Source organism: Onychomys torridus, chromosome 13, assembly GCF_903995425.1.
Source record: "Onychomys torridus chromosome 13, mOncTor1.1, whole genome shotgun sequence".
In the NCBI taxonomy this organism is placed as follows: Eukaryota; Metazoa; Chordata; class Mammalia; order Rodentia; family Cricetidae; genus Onychomys; species Onychomys torridus.
This window is the reverse complement of record NC_050455.1, coordinates 49,371,695-49,392,733: the sequence shown is the minus strand read 5'-3', so window position 1 is coordinate 49,392,733 and position 21,039 is coordinate 49,371,695. Positions and strand designations below refer to the sequence as shown.

Here is a 21,039-nt window from a genome sequence, read left to right as displayed (position 1 = left end):
GGGCACCCCAAAGAGGTAGTCTGTCACCGGCTCCACCAACCGCCCACTCTGCAAGGACAAGTCCCCAAATCAGAAGCCAGTGTGAGCTGAGATGTCTAACCCGCCTTCCAACCCTTGCCCAGCATTACCTTCATGCGGGGATATGTCCATTGGAAGTTGACCACATCATTTCCCATCACAATACACTTGATGGTAATGCTCTCACCCTGGCGGACCACAGTCTGCACTGCATTCACAGAGACATTGATGGATGACACTGGAGTAGGGTGAGGAGACTGAGTTAGGGCCAAGGAGGTCATCACCAGCCACCAGCACTAGGCTTGGGGAATGGGAGTGGTTGGCTGTTGTGACAGATTCATTCATTGGTTCTCTCAATGATAATTAAACACTACCATATACAAGCATTATTCTAGACACTGTGGCTAGAGCAGTGAACACCATAGACAGAATCTCTTTCTTCATGGTGTTGACCATGGGATAGCTATCTGGAAGCCACAGTCTCCTGGGAATGTAAGTGCAGAGACATTTACTAAGCACTTATTACATGCTAGGCACCTTAATCTCTTTTATTCCCCCAAAATCTGTGAGGAAAGTGGTTATTGCCACCCTCATCTTACGAGAGGAGAGGGAATCAGGCTCACGGGGACCATGTGTCTTCTTGTGCAAAGTGGTCCAAATGGGAAGTGGCCAAGCTGGGATCCAAACCCAGCTGGCTCCAAGCCTGTGCCTTTGACCCCACTGTATGAAGCCCAGACCTACCCTTAGTGAACTATGACTGTGGACCAACTCCCTCCTTTCTCTGAGCCTCAGTTTCCTTGGGTATAAAAGGGATAGAACACTAACTAGCTCCCTCCCCAAACTACAGGAGAATCCAGTGAGCTAGGGAGCTGTGCACTTAGTAAACGGAGAGGCTGTTCTTCCATAAAGGGCCAGAAAGGGGAGCTCACCCTGGAGGCTGTAGACATAGAAGGTATCTGAGTCCACTTCCCTGTCCCCAATGGTGGTCTTGCAGATGTAAGTCTTGTCCTCAAAAGTACCGATGAAACCACGCTGGTGGTCATAGGGTATGTGTAGGGGGATATCCACTTTCTTCTCATGCAATGTCACCTCCAGTTGGGGGTCTGTCACTCGGCATGGAATTGTCGTCTCTGTTATGTCCGTAACGAAAATGAATAGGTCCTCGGAGTCCATAGGGAGGAAGCCCATGGTGGGATCTGTCAGGAGGAGAGCCAAGGAAGGAATGTCCTGGTTAGTTTTTTGCCAACTTGACATTAGCTAGAGTCATCTGGGAAGAAGGACCTTCAACTGAGAGAATTCCTCCATCCCATTGTCTGATTAATGATTGATGCGGGAAGGCCAGGCCACTGTAGGTGGTGCCACCCCTGGGCAGATGTTTTTGTGTAGTATAAGAAAGCAGGCTGAGGGGGCTGGAGAGATGGCTCAGAAGTTAAGAGCATCCAGAGGTCCTGAGTTCAATTCCCAGCACCCACATGGTGGCTCACAACCATCTGTAATGAGATCTGGTGCCCTCATCTGTGTACATACTAAATAAAGAAATCTTTTAGAAGGAAGGAAGGAAGGAAGGAAGGAAGGAAGGAAGGAAGGAAGGAAGGAAGGAAGGAAGGAAGGAAAAGAGGGAGGGAGGGAGGGAGGGAGGGAGGGAGGGAGGGAGGGAGGGACAGAGAGAGAGAGAGAAAGCAGGCTGAGCAAGCCATGAGGAGTAAGCCAGTAAGCAGCATTCCTCTATGGTATCTGCTTAGTCCCTGCCTCCAGGTTCCTGGCTTGACTTCTCTTCTTGATGGACTACAAACTGTAAGATGGAATAAACCTTTCCCTTCCTGAATTGCTTTTGGTCATGGTGTTTAGTCGTAGCCAGGACAGGGAGTTTCTAGCTGTGTGTCGAATTGCCATCTGATGTTGAGCAGTCTCTTCCCCTCTCTGGCCCTCAATCACCTCAATACAGAATAAGGATGGTGCTGTAGTTCTGGTGTCCCCTCAAAACTGCATTGAGATCTAATTGCCATTGTAACAGTATTTACAGGTAGGATTTTTAAATGATCATTGTCATCTGGGCTGGGTGGTGAAGACCTGTAATCTCAAGCCTCTTGTTGATGCACGATGTTAGAGAACTAAGATTTGAGACCTGCTGAAGCTACAGAGTGACTTCAAGGCCAGCCATGGCAACCTAGTGAGTCTGTCTCAAAACAAGTTAAAAAAGAATAATAGTAGGAACTGGAGAAATGGCTCAGGGGTTAAGATCACTCACTGCTCCTCCAGAGATTTGATTTTATTTCCTAGTACCTATGCCAGGTAGTTCACAACGGCCTGTAACTCCAGTTCCAGGGGATCCAAAACCCTCTTCTGGCCTTCATATGACACACACACACACACACACACACACACACACACACACACACACAGAGAGAGAGAGAGAGAGAGAGAGAGAGTATTCACATACACATAAATAAAAAATAAGTAATTAATTCAAAAAGCAATTATGATGGAGAAGAGGTCTGGGGATGTAGTTCAGTGGTAAAGTCCTTGCCTAGTATGCACAAGACCCTGGGTTCAATCCCCAGAGCCAAAAATAAAAGGGGGGGGATAATGGATGGATGCCATTACAAAAGGGTAAGCTCAGCCCTCTCTCTTCTTGTGCCCTCTTGCCCGTCTGCCTTCTCCATGGTATAAAGTTGCAAGAAGGCTTTTGCTGGGGCCAGAGATGTAGCTCAACTGGCAGGCTGCTTGCCTAACATGCATGAAATAAGTGTGAGAATGCACGCATGTAATTCCAGCACTCAGGTGGTAGAGGAAGGAAGGAGAATCAGAGGTTCAAGGTCATCATTGACCATACAACAAGTAGACCTTTCCTCAAAAATAAAGGAAAAGATGCCAAGTGTGATGGTGCACACCTTCAATCCCAGCACTCGGGAGGCAGAGGCAGAGGCAGATGGATTTCTATGAGTTTGAGGCCAATCTGGATTACATAGAGAGTTCCATGTCAGCCAGGGCTACATGGGAGACCCTCCCCCAGGGTGAGGGGCGGGGGAGGAAAAGAGAAGAGGGGGTAAAAAAAAGTTCTGGCCAGATGCTGGCCCTAGATCCTGAGGGGTCCATGCTAGATGCCGGCCCCTGCCTCCAGAACTGAGTACTGATCAATTCTGTTCATTATCAATAGTCTCAGGTCTTCTGTTATGGTAGCACAACAGGACAAAGGAAGATGCTCACAGAGGCCATTTCCAGCTCTTCATTTGATATTGACAGTACTGGAGTTGCAGTGGAGGGGGGGGGGTGAGGGTGGAGGGGTAGGGGGGTGAAAAGTCATAAACTAAACAGTAGCAGCACCTGGAGCTCAGAGAACAGGGCAATGCAATATAGGGCCTGAAAGATGGAGATGAGGTTGGGGAAGTGGGCACCACAGGCTAGTGCCCTTACCTGGTACGAAGATGTAGACGCGCTTCCGCTCACCGAGCTCTGGCCCTAGGGAGTTGTTGTAGGCACAGAAGTATTCTCCGGTATCTCCCCCAGTGACATTAGTCAGTGTCAGCACACTGGAGAAGGTACCGTCCTGATTCATGGCTGCTTCTTGCCAGGACGCCTGGGACATCTGCTCCCATACCACTGGAGCTGAACCCGAGCAGGTCAGAACAAAGGTGCTGGAGATGTTGAGGACGAACTCTGGCCCAGGGGGCGTGATGACTAGGCACTGGCAGATCTGTGGTCCCAGCAGCAACAGCAGGGACAGCAACAACTGGCCTTTGGGGCAGGAAGGGTCACATGTCAGGGCAAAGAGAAAGTAGCCCTTCCCCAGAGCTGTCCTGGAGGAGGCCTGTCTGCACAGCTCCCAAGTCCTTAAAGAGCACATCTTCCTGTTGGACACAGGCTAATTGACCACCGTCAGGCCCTCAAGGGCGCCTGTCCTAGGTCTCTGCCTCTTTAGACTCTGGCGGCTAAGCCCCTCAGCTATGCTATGTGTAGGCAGCAAGCAGGAGAAGGGGGCAGGAAATCCTGTGGAAGCAATCTCTAGGCCTCCAGTTCCTGCATTGCCATCCAGGTCACTCCCTAGGCCTCTCTCTTCTCTGTAGCTGCTCAGTGAGATGCTGAGGTCCCTGGGACTTGAAGGACCAAAGGATAGAGTGGCAGGGGGTGTGAGGGGTTAAGATATGTATGTCAGTACATGCAAGCAGAACACTGTATACATAATAAATACATAAATCTTTTTTAAATAAAAGATATGTATGTCAGAAGATTGGTGCCCTCCCTGGGGGAGGTTGGGAGAAGCAGCAATGGTCACTGCTACACATCCGTGTTTGCAGAGAGGGTTTTAAAAGCCACATCCTCGTGTTCCCTGGTGATGAAAATCAAAACAGATGCAGCTAATCAGCAGGGTCATCAAACCACAGGCAGTATACTGGGCAGGCCACTGGCTCCTCACTGGTTGCCTGGGCTTCACCCAGACCTTGAAGAGCTTAAGGCAGGTATCTAATTGACTGAAAAGGGATGGGAGACTGGGGTGTCTCAGGGGGTGCTGTGAGTGCAGGGGGATAAGTAAGGAACTTGAGCTGGTGGTTCTGGACAGGGAGAGATCTACTGAGTGTATCTAAAAACAAAGCTAATAAGTGGGCAGTTGAAGGAGTCCTCCACAGACCACCTCCAAACATAGGGAAACTGAGGCTCAAGCGTGCCATGGAGCTTCTAGATTTTCAAGCCTTAGTTCTACCAAGCATCACTACCGCCAGCTCCCTAGGGCATCCCTAGGACCCTCGTCTTTGTCCCCAGCCTACTTACCTTGGATGGCTGAAGCTGGCATCGCACCTGGGAGCCCCATGGTGTCCTGTAAAATCAAACAGAGATCAGGGCCCAGTGTGGGCAAAGGCAGTGCCAGGCCCACCTCAGGCCTGGTTCCTGCAGAGTCAGCTCTGCTTGGGTATCCAGCATCACGTCTCAAGGCTGGGAAGATATCTGGGTCTCCAAGCCCTCTCCCTTCTGTTTCCAACTCTCATGTGGACTTGGCTGAGTTTGACCATGGGCCTTAGTTTCCCTCTATGTTAACCCTGGAGGTGGGGAAATTGGGCTCGATAGGGGACTGCCAGCTCTGACAGCCTGTCCTCTGGGTGACAGTTCCAATACCAGGCACTTATCTGCCAGGACAAATATTTGGGAAAGTGTGATGAAAGGCCTGGAGGAGCAGGAGGGGGTGAGCCAGAGCTTGGAGAACTCCCACAACTCCCTCCACAAGCACAACAGGAAATGGGATGTCTGTGGGAAGGGAAGTGGGGAGGGGGAGGGGGCCAGGACTAAGGAATGTGGGAGTGGGCTGGCCCCCCTACTCAGCACAGAGCCGCACAGGAGGCCCAGGAGAGAGGAACCAGGTTCTCAGCCCCATCTAATTTATCAGGCTCTGAAGGTCCTTGGAGACCACTGAAGCCAAACTTTCAACGTCCGTATGGGGAAACTGAGGCTCTGAGGAGCAAAGACGTATACCCAAGGCTCCTAACAGAGCCTGTTTGAGAGGGAAACAGAGAGCTCAATGGTGGGAGCAGAGGAAGGCAGAGAGGAGATTTGAGGAACAGGCTCCTGGGGCAGGGACACAGACAGACACGTTGTACCGGATGAATCTTTGATTTGCCCTTCCCTTCGCCAGCCATTCCTCAGGATCCAAACAGTCACCAATAGCCAGGTATGGTCCGAGTCACAGACTGAGAAACACAGGAGGCTGTCATATGACAGGCAGCAAGGTGCACCCGGAGATTGTGGGGGCTGCCTCTGCTGGTCCAGTCTGTCTGCACGCTGCCATGTTGCCCTTTCTGGTTTCTACCCAGGGCTGAGGAGTCAGGACTCATGAACTCCATTGCCATCTCTTGTGCTGGGGCCATGTCTGTGAGCAGAGCCTCTAGCCAGCAAGGAGCTGATGAATGTACCACCAGCGAGGGCTATCGTCACACACGGAGGAGCATGAGATACAGCACAGACAGCATTGGGTACCCAGGCGGAGCCAACAGGCCCTCCAGAAACCCATCTTCCCCTTGGTGGGTGCCCCTCTGGCTCCCCACTTTCTGCCAGAGATGTGGGCCAAAGAAAATCATTAGCAGCCCAGGCTGGGGGAGGGTTCACCCTAGCCTCCCCTCCTCTCCCAGCCTCCCTGGCTGGCCACACTGTTTATTATTCTAAAGGAGGAATTTGGCCTGCTGGCCAGGAGATGGGAGGTCACTGCAAGGAGGCTGGCCTGGCCCTGGTAGGCTGTGCTGACCATGTAGGCTGGAAACTCATGGCATGCAGCCCCCGACCCTGAGACTTTCTATCTCCCTAGCTTCTCTTCTCAGGCCCTCCTCTGCAGGGAAGAAGGCTCGGGGAGCTAAAAGGAAGACGGTAAGCAGGAAGGCGCCTTCTCAAATGGGAAGCAGAGACCCAGAGAAGTCCAGAATCAGGACCGGGTCACATAGACACAAAGAGTGTTCCCGCTGTGGGGAGGTCAGACTAGGCGAATGAGCTTGCAGAGGGAGAATGTAAGTCAATGCCAGCATCGGACCGGCTTGAGTCTCTCTTGAAAAAAGTACCCCTCGAACCCACTGTGACAATAACTGGATCTTCTGCCTTCTCTGGGATTCATTTGCATATGCATTCACAGAGAGGTTGTGATGGTCATCTTTTTTTAAATGGTTTTTTGAGGTTTCACTGTGTAGCCCTGGTTGACCTGGAACTCACTCTGCAGACCAGGCTGGCCTTGAACTCAGAGATCCACTTGCCTCTGCTTCTCAAGTGCTGGGATTAAAGGTGTGCACCACCACTGCCTGGCTCTGTGATGGTCATCTGAAAGATCTGTCACTATTCGAAAGTTCTGCCTTTCTGACTACTCAAAGAGAAGGTTCTGGCCACCATTACTCTCCATGGAGTGACCTGAGGAGGTAATGACTGGTCAGGAATGCAGATGACATGCTTGAGGCCATAGTACCTGGGAGTCTATGACCCTTCTCATCCCACTGACCTAGTGTGTAGGTTCAGACACACTAAATGTCTAAATGGCCTCAGCTCCCTCCTCTGCACAACTGGGAGTTAGGTAGTTTTTCAGGTGACTTCCAGCCAAATGAACCCGGGGTATTTCTGGGGTGGCATAGACAGCAAGCTGCAGGTCGAGGACTCATCAGAGGGGGGCTCAGGCACCCAGCATTACCACCTGGCCATCAGCATCACATCCAATAGCTCTTGACAATCCCAGTTTTCCATTCAGTGCCTTACAGAACGTTTTGTGCTTCTGGAAGCTGCTATGTTCTGAGCAACCTCAGGAAGGACCAGGCAGCTAGCTGACTTGCCCTGATGGCATGCCTCTGACAACTTCCTTTCTTTGGGAGAGGGAGCTGTGATCCAGAAAAGAGTCCCCTAGGTCACCATGGGCATCAAGAGGCAGGCACCCCCTACCTGCCATGCTACCCTGCCCAGTGAGTCCCCTCTAGTGGAGAGAATTTCCAAACCCCACTCCTTGCTGCGGTCGGGGAAGCCCTCAGTACCGCTCCTGTTTGGGACAGGTCCAGAGAGGGGGTCGGTTCAGCTTCTCACAACAGATCTGAGGCACCCCTTAGGGAATCAGAGTGAGGCCCCAAGCCCAGGGGAGCAGGCATGCTTGGGAGTCATCTTCAGAACCCCAGCCTTCCCGCTCACAAGCACATACAATTCCCCACTCCTTTCCCACCAACTTAATCTAAATAAATCCAGCCCATCTTGGCCACATCCGCCAGCATCAGTTTTCCTCCCTCGGGGTCCTGAGGCTCCCACGACACAAGCAGTCTGGGAGGAGGGAGGGGGGAGTGCTGCATGGCTGCCAGAGGGAGGCCTGCACATGGTGAACACATGCACACAGTCCAGATGCTGCCCACGCTCTTTTCTACAGCATACACATGTGTAGCTCTTCGGGTGTGTGCCCAGCCCTCAGGCAGGCACGAACCATGTGCATGCCCACGCAAGACACATGTGCACACAGCTCCCTTGGTGCCCAGCACACGGGCACACAGCACAGACCAATGCCTGGGTGCTTTACCATGTGCCCATCAGAGATGCACTCATGCATAACAGTACTTGTGTGCCCCCCACATAGGACATATACAGAACATGTGTACATAGGACTACACTCACCCTCTGCCCATGTATCTGTGCACAAGCACAGCACAAGGAGCTAAAGGCCTCATTTGTGGGGCCGTACTTGGCATGCCTCGTCTCACTTCATCCTCTCCCAGCTCTGGGGCAGAGAATGATTATCCCCATTTTACAGCTGAGAAAACTGAGGTGGAGAGACTGCTTTGGTAAACCACCAAGACATACAGATCAGACAAGAGGAAAGTAGAGACCCAAATGAGGCAGCAGGCCTCTCCATTGTCTGCCATCACCACCCCCACCCCCCACTGCAGAGGGCAGTGGGTGGCGACTGACCAAACAGATGGCTTTGAGATTAATGTAGCTGGGAGTCAACAGGACCTGGAGAGTCAATGGGACCCGGAGACTGTGTGCTGGAGGGGCCCAAGGGGCAAGTTTCGGAGATGAACTACGGAGCGCAGGAGGGCAGACGACAGGAAGCTAAAGCCGCGTTCTAAGAATGAGACCACGCACAGGCTGAAGGGCTGCCGCTTTCACATGTGGAAGGTGTGGTCGGCACTGCGTGGAGGCAGAGAACAGGCCAGGCAGAAATGCGACCATATGGGAGGGGAGAGAGCCAGCTGTGGTTCTAAGGGGACACTTGGCGTCGTCACCCATTCCAGTGCCACCGAGTTCTGAAAAAACAAGGTACCCAAGCAGGAGGCCCAGTCCTGGGGTCACAGGGTCGGGATCTTGGAATGTCAGTGCCCTGCAGCCAGGAAGCATCCATCTGATCCCTTCCTGAGGCTCACTGTACAGGTGGCCACACTCAGGCGTGGGGCAGGGGACTGAGAAGTCCCAGTGGGTCTCAGCAGGATGGACTCTAGTGGGTTATGTGCTCACCTGCCTGGGGCACCAGGCCCAGCACCTGCTCACTGTCTAGAGTCTGGCTATGCATAGCTCTGCCTTGCCACACAACACTCACTTGCCTTAACCTGTCCCAGACACGAGGAGACCCGTGACAGATTCAGAGGTGTGACCCGTTCAATTGCTGGCAGAAGTGAGACACATGCTTGTTTCCTGGTCTTGTCCTGTCTTACAAATCAGGGGCCCTTCACTTCATGGCCCCCCAGGATGGGAGGAAATGAACCTGGTTATTGTTTTCTCTCTGAGCCTCAATGCAAGGAGCTGTGGCTGGAGTTTCCAAACTGGAGTTGTGGCTCTTGGGACCCTTGCCCTGTGGACTTGGAATGCTGGGTTCAGGGTGGGGGTGGAGGGAGCCTCCCCAACCCCGACTGGGATGCCATGACTCAGCTCAGAAGAGGCAGCCAGCCCTAGGCTGGGAGTGTGCGGGGGCAAGAGGAATCCTTGGCTAGCGGCTGGACAGTGAGCAAGCGACAAGAGCCTGGTCTGGACCTGAGAGAGCTTGGCACTTCTGGCCTTCCCAGAGCCGGGGGTGTGGGTGTGGTCTTACCGCACCAGTCAGGAGGCCCCATCCTGGGAGCTAGAAAACGGTCTGGAGGCTGAGGATACCACTACAAGAGGGAAGAGAAACCTGGGAAGGACTAGAACCCATGCCCTCCATCCTATGGCACGTTTTCTTGGAGAAGTCTTAGCTGTCACTCTACAGTGACTCGGAGAACCACTGAGGACTAAGGATGGCGGGCGGGCCATTCCGACACTCTCTGGCTGTCTCTGTGTCCTTGTCCCTCATGACTCCTCAGGTTCCTTTTCTCTCTCACCTGTTCTCACCCCCTCTCTCTGCAGTACCCATCATTCCCCCTGACCCGCCGTGGCACTCAGGTAAAGGTGGCCTCTGAGCCATGACGGTAGGTAGGAACAGTGGCTCACACTTAAGCCCCGCCATTGCTCCTCATTGCTGAGGGAGGAGGAAGGTCACTGTCCACTCAGCTTCCCCAGAGTCCCACATTCACTCTGTGTTCCTCTCCCCAGGAGGCTTCCCCGGGGACACAACAGGGAAAGAAATGGCCTATTTTTCTGGAAGTCCAAAATAAAACGAAACATCTGTCTGGAAGGGAGCCAGGCAGATACAGAACGAACTGATCCCCCCCACCTCCGCAGCACTCCCCCACCCCCAGAGTGTGTGTGCTGGGGGTTGGGTGGTGGTGGGACAGGCTGTGTGGGAAAGTGCTCAGCATGTGCCTGACGGCTCTTCTTGGGGCCCCCCGGGGGAGGGAACCAGCCTGGGAAGGAGGTCAGAGAGGAGGATGGGAGGCCCAAACGTGCCTCTGCCCACAGCCCAGCCGCCTGCAGAGCAAACACTTCCTGCCCCCTGCCTCCAGCGGCGGCGCCTTGCTGGCCTCAGGCTCAGTCCCCACAGCTTCATTCCAGGCCACAGAGCCTGGCTCTGCTGATGCCCAGGGACCCCTGGTTTCCAGTCCCCACGATCTCACTCCAGCCCTCCCTTATCAGTTCTTTCAGAAGAAATGAGGACTTCGATGGCCTTGGAGAGTTCCAGTTCAGCAGCAGCTCCTACCTTAGGCCATCCCCTCTGCACCCCACCCCCTGCCCCCTGCCCCCTGCACCCTCACCAGCCACCTGACAATGATCTTGCCAGGTTCTCAGCCCGGTCCACCACGTCCTACTGCGTTCCTGTCTCACGGATGAGCAAACTGAGGTAGAGAAAGGACACACATCATTTGCCCAGCTGTGGCTACAGTGCAAAATCCTTAGCAGACTGTCCCTGCCCCTACCAGCACAGAGGCCCAACTCCCACTCACTCACTCATTCACCCACTCACTCACTTACTTACTCACCCACTCACCTTTCTTGCAGGACTAACAGCTAGAGGCCTATATAGAAAGGACAGTGGGAGCCTGGGCAGTACCAGCCACACACAGGTCTGCTGCCTGTTCATTCCTATTTCTGGACTTCTCCACACTGTCTTTTGAGCTAGGCCAAACCAAAGTTGAGAGTCATAGGTGCTACAATCTCAGGGCCAGTCAGAGCCCCCGCATGCCCTAGGCCTCACCCTCTCTGCAACTGCACACAGCCTGTGATAGGAATCTCACTTCCCCTAGGGCCCTTTATACCCAGAAGCTCAGGATCCTTAGAGGCCAGACTACCACAGTGGTCGTATTATGCTGAGCACAGCCTGTCTCCCTGTGTGCCCTACCTCTTGGTTGGTCCACCAGCTTTCTCATATCCACTGAATGATATCTTTCTTCTCACTCACTGTTCCAATCCAAAAACAAATAAAACCCCTGACTCATCTGGAGTCAGCCCTCCTGCTCAATGAAGTGATCCAGGAATTTTGTTTCATCCCACACAACAGTTGTAGGGAAGGGGGTGTGTGTGTGCTCATTATGCCCATTTCACAGAAGAGAACCCCGAGTCTCAGGGAAGTTTGGTGACTTGTCCCCAAGGTCACATGGCCAATAATCAGAGGACCTAGGAACGGTATGCAAACTCAGGGTGGTTTGGGTCCAAAACCTGTTTTCTTAATCAGCAAGACAGCTGATCTCCCAACTAAGAGCAACTCTGTCCACAGGAAACTGGTCCTGCCTGAAGTTCTCAGGGACAGGAGGATCCTCCAAGATCAGGGCCCTGCCCCTGTCCTCACTGAGGGCAATGGGCAGGGAAGCTCCATCCTCATATTCACCCAGCAATTTGAAAGACCAAGTAGAGACAGAAGTCAGAGCCCTTTCAAGACTTCACAGCAGAATCCAGGAGAGGGATCCCTAGCCCCAGCATGGTGGCTGACACATGCCTTTAATCCCAGCACTCGGGAGGCAAAGGCAGATGGATTTCTATGACATTGCAAGTTCTAGGCTGGCCAAGACTATATAGCAAGACTGTCTAAATATCAGAGAGATTCTTGCAGAGAAAAACCCCACTTTGGTCTTGCCTTGGAGACAGAACATCTAGGTAGTCTGGCTCAGTGTGTTGCCAGCTCTGCCGAGGGCCTGCGGGCCTGCATCTACGGGCCCATCACCCCCAACATAATCACAGAGCACCAGAGCCTGGGAAGCTACAGAGTTCCAACCTTCACCTCCCCAGACTGCCCACCCTGCCCCCCACTCTCTAGAGCCTCATCTCGGGCTGGTGCCATGACAACCGAGAGCACCAGGCCCTGGCAGCAAAAGGAGCCCCTGAGAGGGGTCCCAGGCTGGGGTTGGGAGGGGTGCAGCAGGCGCAAACAAGCAAACCTTCTGTTTCCCTGGCCGCGGCCATCGGGACCAGCCGTGGGCTGGGGGGCCTCAGGGAGAATGTGTTCTCAGAGCCAAGTGGGCAGGGGGCAGGCAGGCCTCGAATCCCATTCCTACCGACTCACCCACACGAGGCCTTCCCCCACCAGCCCGTAGTCCACAGATCAGGCAAGAGCAGCTGGTTAGGGAGAAACCCCCGCCACTGATCCGTGCCAATTATAGACCATTGAGGTTCCCCTCAGAGCCCTCCTGGGTTTGAGAGAATTGAGAGAAGTATCCACGTTTCCTTCACCCCCATACTTTTTCAGCATCTCTTCCCCATCCCTTGCAGGCTTCACCCTCTGACTGTCCCATGTCCCTTTCTCCAGGCTATAAATCGGGCCTGTGCGCTGAGTCATTGGGGCTGTGGATCAAGTTCACACGAGGAGATGCTTGGAGGAGGGCCTGGTACCCCCCTAGGAAGTCAGAGACTGACCTTCTTCATCCCTCTCCACCCACAAGAGAAGGCACTCACTCAACCAGCCTAGGGTGCGTAGCGGACACCTGGTACACTAGCTTGGTCAGGGAGAGGATGCAGATGATGCAGAAGATGGCACAGGAAGCTCCCGAGGAGGGCTACCTGGGAAGTGGGGGCTCGCAACAGTGTGAAATTGGCAGCAGCATCTCTCCTGTGCTACATGGCGGCTCAGTGAGGAGTTCTTTCAACTATGAGTGGCCAGACATCCATGATGGATGTCTCCCAGTCCACAACTATCAGCCAAGTCTTCTCTGTGACTTCCTACAATTCAGGGAGCATACCTAATGAGTATGTGCTCTCTCTCCAAACTCCCGATATAGGACCGAGTCTACAGTAGGAGCCCATTGATGCTTACACAGGGATAGAACGGCTATGTGGAGTGAGCTCCTCCATCCCTCGGGCCTTGTCCTCAGCTGTCCCCTGTGACACTGCTCTCTAGGCTGAGGACTGGGTGGGGCAGACAAGGGAGACTCTTCCCCTCTTGGTGGAGGTGATAGGACAGACAGGCGGCCTTGGGAGCAGAACTGACAGACTAACGGTGTCCTAAAGCCAGTGAGCTGTCCCTGATGCCACCCAGGGCGGGGCAATGGCCTGGGAGCTCAGGCAGGCTGGGAGAGCTTTTCTATCTCCGAGCCATTTAATCCACACCCAAATCCCAGTCCTCCCATCTGGCAGCTGTGTGGCCACTGGGGTTGAGCTTGTCTGAGTGTGTTTCCTGAAGAGTGGCCCGAGGGCCTTCTGCTTTTGCTACGATAGTTCAAGACGGTGAAGAGTCTGTGGCACGCTCTCCTGATCAGTAAACGGTAGCTACTAAGATTCTGAGAGGCTCTATGAAGATGCTGGCAGGGAGGGCCACTCCCCAGAGCTCTCGTATTAGCTACGTTTGGCACGTGGAGAGGCCTATGGGAAGAAGAGCCGAGATGGCTCTGTTAGACTACAGCTGAGGTGTGTCGGCAAAGTGATAGGTGATAAGCAGAGGAAGAGAGCAAGCCTTTGGGAAAGGTTGGGGGCACTGGGTGAGGGTTTAGGCTTTGCCCTGGGTACATCAATACATCGACTTCCAGGGCTTTAACAGTGATGGTGAATGGCCAGCTACTGATAGTGGCATGATAGTAGGCACGGGTGGAGGTGGGGCATGTAGGAAAGTGACGTGAGCAGGTATTTCGTGGGAGATTGTCAGTCGGCATAAGGACAGCAGAGTCGGAGATTCCAGTTTCCAGACTGAGGCCATGCCAAACCCAGCCGGAAGTCCCCAGCAGGAGCAGGTATATAATTTGTGGGGCAGGTGTAAAGTGAGAAGGAGGGGTAATTTTTAAAAGCTCGAGTTTCAAAATGCTGCTTTGAGGGCCTCACACTAAGTGTGGGTCCTTCTCAGCATAGGGTCCTCGTGAGGGCGAGTGCTCATGAGTCACCTCTGTGTCTTAGAATAAAGGGGAGGCCATCTGTCCACCATCCATCCATCCATCCATCCATCCATCCATCCATCCATCATCCATCCATCCATCCACCCATCCATCCATCATCCATCCATCCATCCATCCATCCATCTGTCCATCATCCATCCATCCATCCATCCATCCATCCATCCATCTTGACATCCATTAATTGACCTATTCACCACAGCACTAATAATTCAGCAGACAGACCCAGGCTCGGCATTGACAGAGACACTAAAACAAGCAAGACTAGAATAGCCAATACAAGGCACTGGGTCAAGCCCTGATGTTTACCTTCATGGCCAATGTTATGGGCTGAGAGGAGTCAGGGTGTCTGTGACAAGTTTATAAGGCCGGTTCTTGTCCCTCTGGAGTGGCCTGAACTTCCCTGCTACCTCTGTGCCATTTATGTACAGCTCTTGGGGACCCACTTTCCAGGAAAGGAAAGTAACAAGGTCACCAACAACATGTGACCAACAGCTGTAATGAGCCTGGCTCCTAGGAAGGCCAGGGATATAAGTCAGTTGGCAGAGTGCTTGCCTAGCATGTAAGAAACTCTGGGTTCGATTCCCAGCACCACACAAATTGGGCATGGTGGCGCATGTCTGAACTCCACCATATAGGAGGTGGAGGCAGGAAGGTCAGACGTCCACGGTTAACTTCAGCTACATATCAAGCTCAAGGCAAGCCTGGGCTACGTAAGACATTGTCTAGAAGAGGAGGAGACTGTAGCCATGACCCATGGAAAGGGCTTTTGGTGCTAAAAGCAGAGCTGGGTGGGCCTCTGGAGCCACTGACCTTTTCCTTCCTCTTTCCCTCTTCATAGAAGAGAAAACTACGTCAGAATGGAGAAGCGATGGGACTGGGAAGCTTTGTGACCCAGAAAACCACACCAGGGGGTTCCCATCCTTCGTCAAGCAGACTCTTCGGGCTATGCCTGAGGTAGTAGAGGACTTGCTTTGCAAGAAATCTTGGTCCCCAGTACTGCATAAAAAAACTAGACATGGGGGAACATGCTTATAATCCTAGCACTCAGGAGGTGGAGGCAGGAAGATCAGAAGTTCAAGGTCACCGCTTGGCTACAAAGCCAGTTGAAAGCCAACCTGGGACACTTGAGACCCTGGAGAGAAGGGAGGTTTGGGGTTTGGAGTGGATTTTGTTTCTCTTTTGCAAAGATCTGCCCTGTAGCCTTACCCCAGAGGGACAAGGAGGCTGGTCCACAGACAGCAGGTGGAGCTGGGACCCCTCTGTCTCTTGGGTGGTGATATGGATACATGCATGCCCCATCACCTGTGATCTGCATAGCTTGAGATACAGCCTTTCCTTTTTTTTTCTGACCTTGGGTCCAACCCCACACCATAAGGAAATCAAACCAAATGAGCCCCGAAATCCTTTTCATCTCTGACATCCAGGCAATTCTTGAGCCGCTGACCCTCTCCAGGGACAGTGCTGTCCATCACAGGATGGAGAAGCTGGAACCTCCCGCAGATGAAAGCGTCAAGCATCGAGACATCAAACGGGCATACTCTGAGGCAGGAGGGAGGGTATTAATGTGATTAAAGCTGTACACAGACATACTTTGATTTTCGCCCACCTGCATCAGGCTGAGCATTATCTGAACTCCCAAGAAAGCACTTACGAGTAGGGGAGCTCTGGGGCCAAGTCTGGGGGTTTCGGGGAGCTATTTTCTGAGTCTCTGGACCCTAAGACTTGGTGTAGGGGAGGGTACCAGTTGTGCTTCTGTGCAGAAAGTAGCAAGTGAGTGAATTCTACATCTGCTCCCATGGAGGTGGGTCCATTCCCACCACTTCCTCTAATGTCCCTCTTTGTTTGGGGCTGGAGCCTACTTTCTCTATAAACCAAAGCTCAGCCCTGGAAAGGACATACAGGGTCTTTCTTGTACAACTCTCACACCCTACTTCGAAGCCCTCCTGGCTCTCAGGAAAACAGGCATGTAGACTCTGCAGGAACACGCCCTGGAACGGGAAACTGAGCACATTAAAGGGCCCTCTCCTGGCTAGAAAGTTCTTCTCCTTATTACAGGTTGAGGCTTTCCATTAGCAGCCATTGATCCAGACCTCTTTCTGCAATGTGGAGAGAAAGGGTAAGAAAAAAACCCTTTCATTGTAAAGTTAAATATGCATGATCCCTGAGTACACAGCACAGCCTGTGTGCCTGCCAATCTGCTCTGGCAGGGCTTGGAATCCTGGGATTGTTCTGTGGTGGCAGGGAGCTTAGTGATCATCGGGGTCAATCTCTTTGTTCAGCTGATGGAGGACTGAGGGCCATGGTCACATGGCGTTCTGGGACTTGAGGTCCCCGCTCTGGAATGTTGAGGACGGATGAGACAAGTTCTTGGAGTCTATACTGGATCCCAGGCCTCACCTCACAAGGCTCAGAAATCAGAAACGCCCAAATGCCAACCCCAGATCCTCTACTTCCTCTCTGCGGGACTCTGGGCCACTGACTGAACCTTCCGGCACTTGCCCATCTGTAAAGTGAGAAGAAGTTGTATCAACTCCTCAAGATTGCCAGATTTTGGTTAAGCTAGCAAATATGTATGAGCTTTCTGAATGCCAAGCACTGAGGACCAGAGAGAGAACTTCGGGGTTTCTTCAAGGCAGAAATGTAGTTAAAACACATACACAACTGTTCAGGAGTTGGTTCCGCCCACACTAGCTGAGGTGCCACAGCGGGACCTGGGGAGGGACCACCCCCTTCTCCTACCTCCTTGCTTCCAGACAATGGAAAAAGTCCCATTCTAAGGACCTACTGCTCAGGATCTAGAACCATCTGGAAGAAATAGAAGGGCCTTTCTGGAATGTTTGATCTCTCTTCTCCTCTCCTCTTCTCCCCTCCCCCACCCTCCCCTCCTCTTCTCCACACCATGAAGGCTGTCCAGAACAAAAGCCAGATTCCCTCTTAGAGCCTGAGGGCATCTAGTCCCAGAGCCAGCCTGTATACCGGGCCTGGAAAAAAAAAAATGTCTAGGTCCCTTCCATGGCCAAAGGTCTTTAGGGCTGCAGATCATTTTCCTGTCCGGATGCTCATGCCCCCAGAAGTGGAGGGAGCATGGGTTGCTCTCAGCTGTGCTCACACAGGTCTGCCCCACAGGTAATAGTAATCAGGCTCACCCCTTATATCTTGGTAAGCCCACACACTGTCACACTGTTCACAGAGAAGACTAGGCCCAGAGAGATAAAGTGCTCGCTGGGGCCACACATTCAGCCAATAGCAGAATCAAAAGTCAACACCTGACTGGGCATGGTAACACACACCTTTGGTCCCAGCACTTGGGGAGGCAGAGGCAGACAGATCTCTGTGAGTTCAAGGTTAGCCTGGTCTACAGAGTGAGTTCCAGGACAGTCAGGGTCAGGACTACACAGAGAGACCCTGCCTCAAAACAAAGCTAACATGGCCGGGTGGTGGTGGTGGTGGTGGCGGTAGTGGTGGCTCACGCCTTTAATCCCAGCTCTCAGGAGGCAGAGGCAAGTGGATCTCTGTGAGTTCGAAGCCAGCCTGGTCTACAGAGTGAGATCCAGGAAAGGTGAAAAGCTACACAGAGAAACCCTGTCTCAAAAAACCATAAAACCAAAAACAACAATAACATCAACAAAGTTAACACCCAGGGTTGATCAGAGGGCTCACAACCTTTAGGTATGGAGCAGCCCAGGGATGTCAGGCTAACCACAGGGTGCTTATGCAAGAACAGGCTTCTGACTTTGGATCCCCTGGGCTTTTCACTGCCTCCCTCCATCTGCTAACAATTACAAGTCCAGCTCCCCCGCCACACACACAGAGGAAAGAACGCTGCTGATAACACTGCCCTGCCATGCTGTTGTCTGAAGTGTTTGCCAGACAGCCTCCCTCCTCACGCAGGACCAGAGATGGGGGATCCTGAAGCATCCTGATGGAAGCTGGGGGGGGGGGGGGGGGGGGGACTCTGCAGGGGAAGTGGATGAGAAGACCCTGGCGATACACTGCCCGGATGGACGCATGGGGTGCAGCCTCTGGGTTTACTTCCATTTCAGCCTAAAGGCTAGTTCTGATGGGTGAGCCTGGAGTCACTCAGCCTTGGTCTGCAAACTGGGATCACAAAACTGACTCTGAAGCCTTCTGCAAGGAACACAGAGTGGGCGTGCACCAGGCTCACGGGTGACAGTGCCACCTTGACTGTATGCTCCCTGTACTGGAGCTCCAGGGCCTCCTACCTGGAGACAGGGGAGGACCGATCACTTCAGAAAGACCTGTTGGAGGCTTCGGTGAATCCTGGCCACCACATTGTCACTGCCAACCCAGGGCCCGGCACTGAGACTACAAAGCAGCCTGGTTCCAGACAGGCTGTGGTGTACAAATGGTAGCAGCTGGGAGCCCATGTGTCAGGGTGCTAGTACAAAAGGCATGGTAAACACCCAAAGACTGGAGGAACCGGGGAGGGCTGCCTGGAAGAGGTGTGGTTGGAGGGACCAGGAGAGAGAAATGATGAGGAAGAGCATTCCAAGCAAGCGGGATGGAGGGGAGGCAAATGCCCACAGGCAGGGTGGTGTGAATTCCTCACAAATCCTGGAATCTAACCATCTGGAATCAAGAAACCAGGCTGCAACCAAGGGCCCAAGTCTGTCTGGGGCAGTGGGGTGGAGGGGGTTTGGAGTTGCTTCAGCCTAGCTACTGGGCTGTGGCTACAGTTAGGTGGTCGTCCCATCAAGGTAGAGGAGGAAACCATCCCTGCATCCCAGGGGTCATTCAGAGTGCAGGGACATTCCTTCTGCTGTGAGGAGGTTGGAGCTTTCTAGAGAGACTAGGAAGCTACAGAGAGATCTGGGCAGGAGGGAAGTGTGATGAAAATCAGTTCAGGTTTTAGGACAGAGTAGAGCAGAGTCCTGAGGGCGAGAACAAACAGGAAAACAGGCCGTGACAGAAGGGAACAGCCCAGCCACAGCCGCCCTTCACAGAGGAGCCCCCCAACCTGAGAGCCCGGAACTAGACCCCCACCCCAGCCACATGACCACTAGTCTGGTTTGTAAACTTGCCTCCATCCGAAACTTTGAGACCCAGAATTTTCCCAGTGGCTAGGGGTTTGGAAGGACATCTTAGGAATCTGGAAAATTTGCAAATCTATTTAAAATCTCCAAAGTCTGCCTGGCAGTTGACTGGCCTGGAGCCAGACTTAGTCTTAGGCACATGACTTGGTCCAAGGGACAGGGGCTAGGATCCCCGAGGTCCCCACTTCTGCAAAAGCTATTAGCCACCTCTGGATTCCCCTCCCCTGCTACCTCTCCCCATCCCCCACAGTCTTTGCTGTGTCTTGAAGGTCCTGCTCCATTGGCATCCAGAAAGCTCTGGGAGTGTCTGAAGAGGTCAGGTAGGCAGCAGGATTGGGGGGGGGCAGCAGCTAACCATGGGGGAGGGTGGAGGGACAGCCCTGATATCAAGGGGAATCCTTGCCCTCTTCCTAGCTAATTTTGTTACAATCTTTTATTTTTTTGTGCACAAAGAAGCACAGGCTAGCGGGGGTGAGAAGTAGGGGGCATCGACAAGACATGGGATGGGTTTTCTCCTCCCTGAACTTACCAGGCTACAGATGGCTTCTGGTGTGGGCTGTCACCCCCTCCAGGAAGTCCTCCTCACTGTCCTCTGTTATTGTGCTGGACCCAAAATGGACAACAGTGGAAGTGCTAGCCAGATTGCGGCCAGCCTTGGGAGAGACAGGGGAACGGAGAGAGTGCTCAGGGGCGACGAGCAGGCCAGCCCCTCCTCACTCCAAAAGCATCCTTTGGGAGGAGCAGCAGCCTGGAGGGGCCGCCCTGGGTCTCGCTGGCAGGCAGGACGCTGCTGACGACTGGTCTGGGCCCGGTTCTGGCTCTGGCCTCCTCTCTGTTCTCTCTCTCAAAGTTACTCCCAGAGCAAGCCCAAGTCCCAGATAGGGCAGCGGGGACTGGGACCACAGTCAGCCCCAGCGCTCACACCACTGTGGGCTTTACGTCCCCCCACTACCACCACCACACACTTTGGGGGAAAGGCTGCAGGGCTGATTCTGATTGGCCAAGCTCGGAGAAGGGGGGGGGGGCGGAGGTGGAGCAGGGACGCGTGTGTCTGTTTTCAATTTCAGGGATTTTTTTTCCCCTCTCTCTTTCTTTTCCCCCAAGTTTCTTGTTTTTCTTCCTCCTTTCCCTTTGCACCCTCCCTTCACCGGCTCGCTCAGGATGTGAAGGGATGTTTAGAAATTCCGCTGCCCACGCCAGCCACTGAGTCACTTTATTAGAGTAGCCGGCTCCACTTGCTGATGCCTGTCAAATGGAGCCTCCCTTCACCATGGCACCTAGAGTGTGTGTGTGTGTGTGTGTGTGTGTGTGTGTGTGTGTGTGTTCTCTGTGCCTCAGTTTCTCCATCTGTAAAGGAAGTGCCGGTGATCTGTGTGGGGAACTCAGCGTTCACTCAGTTAACAAGCCCAAGTCCACTGAACATCTGCCCCGTGTGAGGAACTGTACTGGGTGCCGGGACTCTGTAGTAAGAGACCATCTGAGTTGGAGAGACATTCCTAGACAAACAGGTACCCACTAGAGGAGTGGCTGACAACACACCAGAGGAAGACCCAAAGAAGGCTCGGGGTGATCCGGGCCTTAAGGACTGCTGTGGCTGAGTCCTGACTCTTCACCTGGACCTGGAGCTGTCTCCTTTGCTACCTTAAACTTTGGGTCTGATTCCAGTTCATCTCTGCATACAGATGAGTCCGTCATCAAAGGAGTGTCTGACTAAACACTCACTGCAAGATAAGAGCCACTAAGCAGTTGAGAGTGGTAGAGCATGCCTGTGATCCCAGACAGGCACACCAGAGGACCAGTCTTAGCCACATGGG

At 53.2% G+C, this 21,039-nt stretch overlaps 1 protein-coding gene across 3 annotated transcripts in view; it reads right to left on the bottom strand.

Moving 5' to 3' along the window:
- Pdgfrb (platelet derived growth factor receptor beta) overlaps positions 1-20,159 on the bottom strand; it is a 40,334-nt gene extending 20,175 nt beyond the window's left edge. For 2 of the 3 annotated variants that reach the window (XM_036204987.1, XM_036204988.1), the window contains exons 1-6: positions 19,755-20,159; positions 4,786-4,831; positions 3,433-3,753; positions 948-1,214; positions 129-256; positions 1-48 (exon numbers count right to left, since the gene is read on the bottom strand). The exon at positions 1-48 is cut by the window's left edge and continues 127 nt beyond it. In XM_036204987.1, the coding sequence (XP_036060880.1) occupies positions 1-48; positions 129-256; positions 948-1,214; positions 3,433-3,753; positions 4,786-4,825 (804 nt within the window). In that variant the 5' untranslated portion in view covers positions 4,826-4,831; positions 19,755-20,159. Of the gene's footprint in view, positions 49-128; positions 257-524; positions 537-895; positions 1,215-3,432; positions 3,754-4,785; positions 4,832-19,754 lie in introns of those variants that run through there. The other variant, XM_036204990.1, reaches the window with a different exon arrangement.
- Positions 20,160-21,039: the final 880 nt, after the last annotated feature.